Source organism: Opisthocomus hoazin, chromosome 25 (assembly GCF_030867145.1).
Source record: "Opisthocomus hoazin isolate bOpiHoa1 chromosome 25, bOpiHoa1.hap1, whole genome shotgun sequence".
In the NCBI taxonomy this organism is placed as follows: domain Eukaryota; kingdom Metazoa; phylum Chordata; class Aves; order Opisthocomiformes; family Opisthocomidae; genus Opisthocomus; species Opisthocomus hoazin.
This window is the reverse complement of record NC_134438.1, coordinates 3,847,198-3,859,279: the sequence shown is the minus strand read 5'-3', so window position 1 is coordinate 3,859,279 and position 12,082 is coordinate 3,847,198. Positions and strand designations below refer to the sequence as shown.

General features: G+C 51.2%; 2 protein-coding genes across 3 annotated transcripts in view; one reads left to right on the top strand and one right to left on the bottom strand.

The window, feature by feature from the left end:
- Window positions 1-3,260: 3,260 nt before the first annotated feature.
- LOC142364099 (bromodomain-containing protein 4-like) overlaps window positions 3,261-12,082 on the bottom strand; it is a 32,201-nt gene continuing 23,379 nt past the window's right edge. For both annotated transcript variants that reach the window (XR_012766175.1, XR_012766177.1), the window contains exon 4: window positions 3,261-4,710. The gene's annotated coding sequence lies outside the window, so the exon portion shown is untranslated. The remainder of the gene's footprint in view (window positions 4,711-12,082) is intronic.
- On the top strand, window positions 7,462-11,575 carry LOC142364179 (lysozyme C-like). Its single transcript, XM_075443301.1, has 6 exons — window positions 7,462-7,493; window positions 9,188-9,203; window positions 10,086-10,347; window positions 10,694-10,852; window positions 11,087-11,165; window positions 11,515-11,575. Exons 1-6 carry the CDS (start codon window positions 7,462-7,464, stop codon window positions 11,573-11,575), a joined length of 609 nt encoding a protein of 202 aa, XP_075299416.1.

The following is a 12,082-nucleotide window of genomic DNA, read 5'->3' as shown; positions in this document are numbered from 1 at the left end:
TTCGGTTCGGTTCGGCTCGGCTCAGCCCGGCTCGGTTCGGTTCGGCTCGGTTCGTTTCGGCTCGGCTCGGCCCGACTGGGCCCGGCCCGGCCCGGCCCCCGGCTGCCTCTCCCTGCCCGGGCACCGAGGGCGCGGAGCGGGCGCTGCCGGGACTCCGGCTCCGGCCGAGGGGCCCGGGGCGGTCGCGGGCTCTGGCTGGCGCCGGCCGGGGGCAGGGGCCGGGCGGGCCCGGGCGGGCCGGGGGCCGGCTGCCGTCTGTCCGGCCGGCTGGGGCAGGGCGGGGGCGGCGGGGGGTCCGGGGCCGGGGCGCTCGGGGCCGCGGTCGCTGCAGCGTCTCTGTCTGTGCCCGGTGCCCCTCGTCCTGTCCTGTCGCCGGGCCCCACTGCAAGGGAAGGAGGGTTCGGGGGAAAAGACGAGGACGGAATGAGCAACGGGCGCACGCGTGGAGCTGCCTCGCGTGGGGACAGGGCCGGAGCCCTCGGCGGGGACGGTTTGGCTCCGAGTTGCACCGAACGCAGCCGAGTGGTGCGGGAGGGGTCGGGTTCCCGACTGAAGCCCGTGACAGCCGCGGGCCCGCTCCTCCGAAGCGCAGCAGAGCTGGCCGGAGCAGCTGCAGGCGTTGCTCCCCCGTGCCATCTGCCTGCTGCGGGTAGAAGGGATCGGGCCCCCCTGGCCCCCGACCCAGCCTGCGGCACGGGGCGGCCGTCTCCTCCGCCGTGGGATGACCCTGCAAAGCGAAGGAGAGGAAGCTCTGAGCAAGGCCGCGAGCGGCTGGAGCAGCTCCCTGGGGTGCGTGGGCTCGGCTGGGGCACAGCTGGTCAGTGCCAGTGACGTCCCCGCAGGACAGGGACACCGTTTGCCGCGGGACGTAACTGGAAGTCATCAGATCGCTGCAATTACTTTGGTGCCTCATCCCAGAAAACCCCCAGAACCGCCCTTCCCGCTGCCTCAGTTTCCCCCGCTGAGCTGCCTCTCTCCCTCCCTGCCTTCTGGCTCAGGAGTCACCGTAACCGGTCACACCAGTCCATCCAGCTGGGCTTGCCCAAGCCCAGCCGGCCTTGCCAGGACACGGCCCGGCCCAGGCTCGTTGGGTTCCCGCATCCCCAGGCACCCTCTGCGCCCCGCAAGCAGGACTGGGGAGCAGAGGCTGAGCCAGGAGCTGGCTGAGTGACCGCTGCCGGCCGAGGGTTTCCTCTGCCTCTCCAGAAGAGCCAGCCAGAGCGCGTTCTGGACTGGCCGTGATTCCCTGCAGCTCTGAGGCTGGGGTCAAAGTCCCTGCCAGTGAGACGGAGCCAGCCCCGCTGGCCCCCCAGCCCCAGGATCGCCGGGTCCAGGGCTCAGCGGAGCAGTTTGCACCAGCTGAAGGTGACCTCCTGCAGAGAGAGGGCACTGATCCGTTTGTGGGGCAACCTTCGTGGGGAACCGCCCAGAGCCGGGTTCTCCGTCTCGCCCCGATGATGCTGTGATGCAGCCAAAGGGGCTGCAGGCGTTGCCCCGGGCGGCCGGGCTTGCCGGTTCGGGCCGGGGGGGCCGGGGGAGCTGGGAAGGAGCTGGCCTGGGACGAAGGCGCTGTTCTGGCAGAGACGGTGCGCCCAGCGCCCGGCAGCCCTGCCCAGCCCGGGTCGGTGGCACGCGAGGCACTCGCCGGCTGCCCGATGCCGGGTGGAGAAGCGACAGCTGCAGGGGCCCTTTTGCTGCCTCCGGAGCTGTGACCACTGCCGGGAGCCAGGCCGGGGTCTAAATTTAAACTCGTGCTGTGTGTGTTTGTGCATGCGAGTGCAGGCTCCAGCCCCCCCTGCCACCCACCTTCCCCCCGTGCCCGGAGGACATGGACCCTGGAGGACTGCAGAGCTGCATGGCACTTAAGGGCCTAATTCCTGTGGCAGGGCAGATGTTGGCACCCTTGGATGCTGTGTGGCTGCTGGAGAGAAAGAAGTGAGGTTGCAGGAGGATTTGACGAGGGGGATGTTGAGGCTCTGGCTCAGTGGCAGAGGTGCCATGCCCAGTGACACTACATGCCTCCTGTTGGCTCAGTCTGTCCCACTGCATTTCTACCTGACAACAGTGCCAGACTCACAGACCCGCAAGCAGCAAGCTGATTCCAGCTGCAGTTACCAGATCGGTCACCCTACAAGGAGGAGGACAGAAGTCTGTGGCTGTTTTCCCAGAGCAGGGGGACAGGCAGAGGCGCCTTCCCTTCTGCACGTCAGCGGCTGATGTGGCAGGACCTGAGCCACGATTCCTGCTTCTCTTTCCACAGCTTTCTCCAACTTGTTCCGTGACACCAGATGGTCCCGGCACCCCTCCGCCATTGCAGCTGCGTGGAGGCTGGGTGGGTGCTGGCAAGGCGGGCTGCTCCTCTCACCCTGAGAGAGCAGGCGGGGAAGCCTCTGAGCCCTGGGCTCTGCCCCACTCCCTGGAACACAGAGGGGAAGAGCGTTTCCAGCTGGTTTTGTTTTCCCAAAAGTGGGATCGTTTACCAGTGTGCGGTGTGCCAATACACACACACGCAGCAGAGGTATGGTCTTTACTGCGTATTTGTGCAGACGTGGGCGCTAGGTGATAATTCCACAAAGCCAGCACACCGCTGAGCAAAGCCACAAGGACTGTCTACGCCTATGAAAACAAGGAAATTATTCATTACCTTAAGATAAGCACTTATCTTAAAGATATATTCCTTACCTTAAAGGCAAATTCCTTCTCTCAAAGGCATATTCCTTCTGTATTTAACCACGCGTTCTGGCAAGCTGCCGGGGTGCAGTCTTTCTGGGTCTGAATGGAGTCAGTGGTCGCGATCTCCCCCTGCCACCTCTACCTTTTCCCTAGCTGCCCTGGATTTCTGTTGCCTTCGTGCTTCTTTGGCAGTCATCCAGCTTTCAACCCCTCCTGGGCTGGATATTCCCCTTTTCTCAGTCTGTCAGCTCTTCCAGGGCACAGGCGTTAGTCAGGCATGCATTGTTTGTAGGCAGTAGTCAGGCCTAAATGAAAGAGTGTCACTATGACCTAAGCACTTCTGCCCTATATCCATTTTAGTCTTTGAAGTGTCACCAAGCTGATGGACAGAAGGGTCCAGACAAGGCAAAACAACCTGTGATGAACGTAGGACACGACTGACAGCACTCAGCTGGGTCAGCAGGCCAATATGGAGCGAATGGTCCCTCCATGCCCCTTGCCCCATGACGCTGGGCTGGACAGTGGCACGGCCACTGCAGACCAAGGCAGGCTGTGGCGAATGACTTCACGGACCCCGATCTTGTGCTCGATCAGAATCATTTTATTGCTCAAGTGAATACCTTCTATTTAATGCAATAGTTACTAGAGCCAATCAGCTTTGGATTCGCGGCTTTGCGAATGCCAGTTCACGGTTGCTGTTTTCCAGGATCTTTTGCAGCTGGATGTGTGCAAACAGCTTATCTCCTGAGAACGGAGAAGGGAGGCACAGGAGGCGCTGATCCTTCCGGGTCATGAGACAGTGCTGTTCTGTCTCAAATTATATGGGTTCCCACATCTCCCCCTTTTTTGTTTAGCCAGACACTGTTGATGATAAGAGCTGACATAATTCGGCCTTCAGCTTGCTACCACTTTCTCAGAGGCCCACACAAACTACAATATTAAAAACAGACATAAGAACACAAATGCTAATGGAAGACATAGAGATGTGAAGTGCATACCATGACCTGCTGGGTGTAAAGAAACATCAAATTAGCCTGAGAATAATACATATTGATGGCAAATCTTGTATCTAACATATGGATGTAGATTGATTTACTTGTATCCAATTTTCTTCCTGTGTGGATGGTGAGACCCAAGCACTGCCTGACCACAACGTATCATTATTGCCAATCAGAGGGAATGCATCCCACTGTGTCAGGAGTCATAATAATGGTGGATCAATGATATAAGCTCAGTAAATTTGCACTTGGGTTATAGGTATACTCATCACACATATAAACATCCATCACAGTTAGTATTGGCTATTCATATTAATCACCTAGGCGAATATCAATGTATCTAAGGGTATAACTGATTAACTACATAAGCTAAAGTCAAAAGCATAAATCTGCAAACTTCAGCCCATCTGTTCCCTGCTGCATGAAGTGCTTCTGCAGCCCCGAGAAATCAGAATCCAGATACAACAATCCAAAGTCAAAAACCAGAAATAATCAATACCTGCAGAACTCACCAAATCAGAAGACGCAAAGACAGTTACTTAGTCCAGACAAATCCGTTAGATCACAGAAACCAAATAAATCCATCACAACACAGAAATACAAACACCACGACAACAAACACATAAAACCACACAATCATAGTCACGACCGCGCACGCACAAGCACACCAAGTTTTCAACATAAATCCAAATATTACAAATAGACAGAGACTTACAATAATATTCAACATTTAACAGACAAATTCCCGAGCCTCGGTTTCAGGAAGAGTTCTCTCTTTTTAATTCTGTTTTAGGAAGGGCACTTTCCCTTCTCCCCAGGGATGTAGCCCAATGCTGTGAAGCTTTCACTACAACTAACGGGCAAGCAACAAGAAATAATACTAGAAGAATGCCTTTAGCTTATTGATGATCCTTGCTCAGAACTTCTCGGCCCAGGGATCGGAGGTTCTCCCTGAGAATCCCTCGGTGCCGGCTGGAGGTCCTGCGATCCCTCGGATCGTTGAGGTTCAGGAGCAGGGTCCCATCTGGGGTGCCAAAATCTGTTACTGGAAAGCAGCAAAATAATTAACTCTCTAAAACTTAACTTTGGAGTTCTAGAAAGCAGGCATTCTTTACTGCAGTACTGGACACACCGGGGATAGTTCCACCCAAATGTGCGTACCGAAAAGACACCACTACTAGATATTTATGCCATGTTAACATACATAATCATTACATTTCTGAGAAGTGCTTATCATTTTCCCCCGCTTTTTTTTAAATACATATATATTAATATCCTTTGCACATGTCTATTGGCACCTCTGGGCAGTTGTCAGGAACCCTCAGATGAAGGTTCATAGTTTTCCTCACGGTGTCTGCTAGTTGACCTTTGCTCTTGTGCAAACTCAGTTCTAAAATCACGTATACCGTGTCCTCCACGATTGCTTCGTTATACAAAAGCTGTTGTGGGAGATAATTGCCAAATATGCAAGGAATGTATTAATCGGAGTGGGTGGTGCAACCACTGCAGCCATCAGAGTACTTGCGTTTGCTGTAATTTTTTCAGTTTTCCCTGTGTAGTAGGATCATCCAGAGTGGATCTCTTCTGCTTCCACGTCAGAGATTGCTCCTTGAGAGTGAGCGTGGTCATCATCGGATTCTGTGTTGTGTTCTTTCAGCTCCTGATATGGTTTCACATATTTTGCTGGTGACCATCGAGGGCCTGTTGAAAGGAGAACACACGCATACCCTCTTCCCCACGTTACTAGTTCTACAGGACCTGTCCACTGTGATTCCCCAAATTCTTTATACCATACCTTTGGTCGAGCCACAAATGAGGGGACCATCCCGAATTGGTGGTCAGCTGCTGTTATAAATAACTGATGACCAGACTGTGTAACGTCACTCTGCCACAACTGACTAGTTCGTAAACCACGAGGGTTCACTCCTGTACATGATGATACAGGTGTAACGTTGACAATCAGGGCATGCACAAACAATTTCTGTGGCTTGCCCTTGAGACAAAGCAAATTGTTTAAGCAAGGAAGAGGCATTCTGATGAAAGAAGCCGTGAGATAATCGGGCTTGCTCAAAACTGCATGGCAGTACTGCTGCCAATGTCAATTTGTCTGCTACAGCATTTCCTTCAGTTATTGGTCCTGGTAGAGAAGTATGTGACCGTATATGCACTATGAAATATAAATGTACACGATTTTTAAGTAGTGTAGCTAATTTCAATAGCAAGGAAAAAAGTTGTTTGTTATTGACCTCTTTTATCATTGCATCTTCAATGCGTTGAACAATACCCACAACTTATGCAGAATCTGTGACAACATTGAGTGGTTCAGTCGAAAACAATTCAAAGGCGTGCAAGGCCGCTGATAGTTCAACAATTTGTGTGGATCCTTCAACGATTAAAATAGATGATTGCCAATCTGACGAATCTGTTTGTTTCCACACAGCTACAGCTTTGTGTGTTTTCCCTGATCCGTCCAGAAACACTGTTCGCGGTCCTTTAATAGGAACAGGAACACATCGGTTTTTTGGCTGCAATGGAATTTGAGAGAGGGAATGTAAGAGCTTATGTTGTGGAAGGGTGTAACGTATGTCATTCAAATAATCAGCTAGAGCGGCTTGCAGCGATAAGGATTCCCTGTTTAATACCACAAAGTCATCTTCAGCCAGCAGCAGGTAAATAGCATCAGGATCACATCCTGTCAGTTGCTGACAGCGATTCCGACCTTGTGCTATTAAGGACACTATCATGTCTACCTTTGTGGTGAATGTTTTCGTGGGCGTATGAGACAAAAAGATCCATTGCAGAGTCTTCAACTCCTGCGTGTTAACACACCACTGACCTAAAAGAGCATAAGGCTGGAAAAAGCATAAATTATATACAAATCTATGGGTAACTTGAGATTGATTCTGGAGGCAAAGGAAGTTGCGATTTTATCAGAAACTTTCTGCAAGACAGTTTTTGCTTCTGGTGTCAATCTCCTGGAAGATAGGAAATCTGAGTCCCCTTTCAACAAGGTAAACAGAGGGGACAACTCTTCAGTTGTGATGCCTAAAAGAGGTCGTACCCAATTAATTGTTCCTAATAATTTCTGTAAATCATGAAGAGTGGTGACCTGATCAACAATACGCAATGGTTGTGGGAACACTTGTGAAGTCAAAAGTTTCCATCCTCGATACTTCCAGGGCTGCTCTGTCTGCACCTTTTCCGGGGCTATCTGTAACCTCTAGATCTTTAATGACTATTCTAATTTAGCAAAAGCAGTGAGCAGCACAGGATGTTGTCCATATAGTGATATAAGTAGATCTGATTGAAAGATTGCTGCTCTTCTTTTAGTGCTGCATCCATGACTACCTGGCAAATCATGGGGCTATTCATCGTGCCTTGTGGCAGAACGACCCAGCGGTATCGCTGCATGGGTTTACTGTTGTTAAATGAAGGCACAGAAAATGCAAAATGAGCACAATGATCAGGGTGTAAAAAAATTGTAAAAACCCAGTCCTTTCAATCAATAACAAAAAGAGGCCAATCTTCTGGGATCACAGCTGGGTTAGGGACACCAGGTTGTAGTGGCTGCATTGGGGTCATCACTGCATTTATAGCCTGCAGATCCTGTAATAATCTCCATTTACAAGACTTTTTTGGAATGACAGATCTAGGGGTGTTCCGTGGGCTGGTAGATGGCACCAGGTGACCTAATGCCAGCTGCTTGTCCACAAGGAGTTCTACGGCAGTAGTTGAATTGTACACACTTTTTCCAACCAAGGGCTTGGACGTAAGGAAAATGGTTCTCGCCATGCCGCTTCTGGGTCGCGCCGGGCTGGATGGGTGCGCCGGGAGTGGGGCAGGGGGGGGCGCCGTGCCGTGCCGCCATTTGCCGGTTGAGAGGAGCCCGCTGGCTCAGCAGGAAGGGGCAGCGCGCAGGGGGTCGTGTGCCCCTCAGTGCCAGGTTCGCGGAGCCGCCTGGTGCGGTGGCTGCTGGTGCTGTGGGCTGTGCGGTGCCGGAGGGGCTGCGCGGCTTTAGGCTGGAATTCACCCTGCTCTGATCTCAGGTCTGGTTCGCCAACTGCTGCAGAGGGACCCTGATGTACTTTTGCGGTTGCAAGCTGAGATAGCAAGATCTCAGCGGCTTCCTCTTGTTCAGTTTGCCTCGTAATAACAGTTTGTAGCTGATCTAAAATCTGAACGTAGGGTTCCTGAGATCGCTGTCGAATTGATACAAAAGATGTTTCTCGCCGGCCAGGATCTGGCACCTTTCGCAAGGCCTTGAGAGTTAAATCCCTGGCTTGCAGAAATACCGGACTGGCAGTGTCACTTGTGCTCCCCCCATGGCGTAATTTTCTTGACCCAGCAACTCGTTTTCTCCAATACCTAATCCAGCAGAAATATTCTCCATAACTTGCACAATCACAAGTTCCTTATATTCTGATGCCCAGACAGTATATTGTGCAGATGACAGAACCATGCGAAGTACTGATCGCCAGTCAGAAGGGGTCATGACAGAAGATTCTCCTATAGCATGTATGAGGTTCATAGTAGACGAAGCCTGGAGACCATAGTCTTGTATGGATTTCCAAACTTCCTTAATAGCCTCGTATGGTAAATAAGCATACTCTGGGGCTTGGTTAGGGTTATATACTACAGGCATAGCTTGAAGGATAGAAACATCTCCTTTGCAGAGTGCATCAATCCTACATTTATCTAACAATACGTTCAACTGTCCGACAACATTCAGTGGTCCCGTACGAGTCAGAGGCTGTGTAGGAGCCAAAGGGGGGGGGGGGTGTAGAAGCAGAAGGGAGCACTTTAGGAGCAAATCCGGGGGCGGTTAATGAGTGAGATACGCGATATTGATTTTTGTCATTGTGCCTGTAAAATTTCATCTGCTGTGGGGGCAGGGGTTGCCGTAACCTTCACCGGAGTTAGTGGTGGGTATAAATCAGCTCCATCCTCGGTGTCTATTTCTCCGGGATCAAAAGGATCGTCAGATTCTGGCGGATCTACTCCCCGCATTCCCTGTGTGGAGTTAGGGGTTTCATCGTACGCAGGACTAAATATTTCAGAAGACTGCAGCTCAGTCTGTTCCTGCTTTTGCAAAGAACGGAGGAGGGGCAGCCGATGCTTGTAAGATAGTCTCTGCGAGCTGTAGAATATATAAAGCTGTATACACTGTTTTCCAAGTAATAATGATTTCCTCAGGGACTTCAAGCTGCAAGTCCTGTTCTGTGTGCAATTCCTCCCCCACCTTAGGCCACAACAAGCTATCATATCAACCTGAGGAAGGGTACCACGAGCAATAGTCTCTTATCCACACTAACAATTTAACCAACTTTGTAACTGATACCGCAGGCCCTTGTCCTTTCAAAATTCTCTGTAAAATCTCTTGATGGAGCTTTTGCTCCTTTGTAGCTGACTGTCCCATCTTATAAATCCGCAGCCGCTCACCTCAATCATTCCAGCGAAGGGTGATGTCTCCCCTTATGTGTGCGCACGCGTGCATATGTCTCTTCTCTTGGTCCCAGCTGCAGTTCACCACTGGTAATAATCTCCAACTCTGAATATCTTCATGTCTACATATCTTTATATCCAAATATCTTTATGTCCGAACATCTGCATGTTCGAAAACCCATGTTCGGGCACCATTTGTGGCAAATGGCTTCACGGACCCCGATCTTGTGCTTGATCAGAATCATTTTATTGCTCAAGTGAATACCTTCTATTTAATGCAATAGTTACTAGAGCCAATCAGCTTTGGATTCACGGCTTTGCGAATGCCAGTTCACGGTTGCTGTTTTCCAGGATCTTTTGCAGCTGGATGTGTGCAAACAGCTTATCTCCTGAGAACGAAGAAGGGAGGCACAGGAGGCGCTGATCCTTCAGGGTCATGAGACAGTGCTGTTCTGCCTCAAATTATATGGGTTCCCACAGCAGGCCTCAGCATAATTATCTGAAAGCTGAGCTAATCACTTGATTAACAATGGTGCAGGGAAGCATCGGTACGGCTGGGGTGCTGAGTTTTGAGGGCTGTGGTGGTATCAGTATGTGTGGCTGAGATGTAGGATCTTGGTGACTGGTAAAGAAAGTAAATGCGATGCCCGCAGGATGAGATTTCAGTAAAAATTCGAGTTTCGAGGCATCTGCAAAGAGGTGTGTTCTGGCACTTGGACATTTTGCTGTGTCCACGTGTCTGCCCTCGGAGATGCGAATGGTGTGTGAACCTGAGTGCGAATGCCCTTAAAAGCTGCACATGACCAATTTAGTAGGTATCTGAAAGACAGAAGCCCAGGCCCAGCCCCAACCTTGCAGGGCTGGTGGAGCAGGCACTGGCATCCTCCAGGACACGTCTTTGGCTTTTGGCCTGCTTCCTTATTGGCTCGTTACCATAAAGGCGCTCCACACTTCCCAGACATGCTTGGCTAGCTGGTAGGTCCTCCTCCTGGGAGCAGGAATAAAAGGCTGGCATTGAAGGCAGCCCTGACAGACAGACAGCTGAAGTCGCTTTGGCACTTCCTTGCTGTGGACTGCACTATGAGAAACTCAGTGCTCTTCTTCGGCTTTCTTCTGGCCTTCCTCGGCCTGGCTGTGCCAGGCACTGAGGGAAAAACCATCCGCCGATGTGAGTTGGTGAAGATCCTGCGTAAGCATGGCTTAGAGGGCTTCAAGGGCACGACCATAGCTGACTGTGAGTATAATGAGCTCCCATTGCACCTCTCCACCTATACCACCCTTGTCCCTCTCAGCTTCTTTGCAACCTTCCAGCAGTACTGTTCTGTCCCTCCAGTCCTTTGACTTCACCATCTCTCTGCCTCATCCCCTTCCTTGCCCCATCCCCTTCCTTGCCCCCTTCTATGGCTTACACAACAAATACCCATCCAGAGCTTTCTCCTTCCAAGCACTTCTCCATCCATTCCTCAGACTTACCGTATCACCGGTTTACATCTCCAGCTCTTCATCCGTCCTTAATCTCTTCATCTCTTCCCTCTTATTTACCCCGAGCATCCCTTGACGTTCCTCTCTTCCCCCTGCAGGGATTTGCCTGGTGAAACACGAGAGCAATTACAACACCAAAGCGTATAACGACAATGGTCCAAGCAGGGACTACGGGATCTTTCAGATCAACAGCAAGTACTGGTGTGATGATGGCAAGACCCGTGGAGCCGTCAATGGCTGCCGTATCAATTGCTCAAGTAAGTGGTGGGACAGAACAACGAGCCTTCCTTCATCCTCTCGATGAAAGCACCCTGATCTGTCCATCACATCCACCTAGCAGCTGCTCTGGGCATTTCTCTCCATGTTCATCCATCTCCTCGGTATCCCTCCTAGCCTTCCTGATGAATGAACACCTTTCCTTCTGCCCATCTATCCCTGCTCTCCCTCTGCCCCTCTTTCCTCCACACTGACTTTTTCTCCCTTCTCTACAGAGCTTCTGAATAATAATCTTGAGGACGATATTAAGTGTGCCAAGAAGATTGCTGAACAGGCTCGTGGCCTCACTCCCTGGTAAGGATATTTGCAGTGGGCACTGGGGACAAAAGAAAATCCTGCTGTTGACTGGGGCCTGGGGGGGCCAGTGGGTGGGAAGCTGTATTTGGTAAAGTTTAGCACAGTCCTTCTCCTAGAGCTGAAAGGCGTCCTGGCTCCCAGCATCTGCCCTAACACCCTAACTTTCCCTCCCCTCCCAGAGCTCTCCCCGTGGTTCCCTTCCCCCAGCTCCCTAGACTGAGCTCATCAGAATTTTCTCTGATTCCTACCTTTCATGCCCAGCCAGCTGTCTGCACCTAAGTGTGGTTTTTGAACGAATTCAATCACTGCCTATCCCCTCAGCTGGTATCATGTATTTCTCTTCCAGGTACGGCTGGAAAAACCATTGCAAAGGCAAAAACCTGAGTTCCTACGTCAAGGGCTGCTAAATGACTCCGCAAGCAGCACCTGATCTCAGGACCACCCATGGTGAAGAGGGAGTGTGTATGGAGCGGAGGCTAGCGGAAATGGACGGGTGTGGGGAATTCAAGGCAGCGCATTGCTCTGGTAGAAAGGGTGCTGGCTACTGTTAACGCTATGAGGACTTTGCTCTACTGCAACGCAAGCAGAGAACTTAAAGGCTGGCGGTTTAGTAGAAACAAAGCTTAGCAAAAGTGCATTACAGCTGGAGTTTCAGCCATTTACTTGCATGATCCTGTCTCGAGGTTTGTTTTGTCGTCCTGACTAGCAGGGCTTGCCAACGTCTAGGGTTTCTCTCTCTATTTGTCTCTTCCTCTTCTCCTTCATCTCTCCCATCCTCCCCCCTCCTCCCTCCCTCCCTCACCTTTTTCCATTCTTTTGTTCTTTCTTAGCTGAGTACAGAGAATATGAAAATCCATGAATGCCATGTTTGGTACAAAACCTGCATACTGGCACTTGCGGTAGCAGTAGGACAC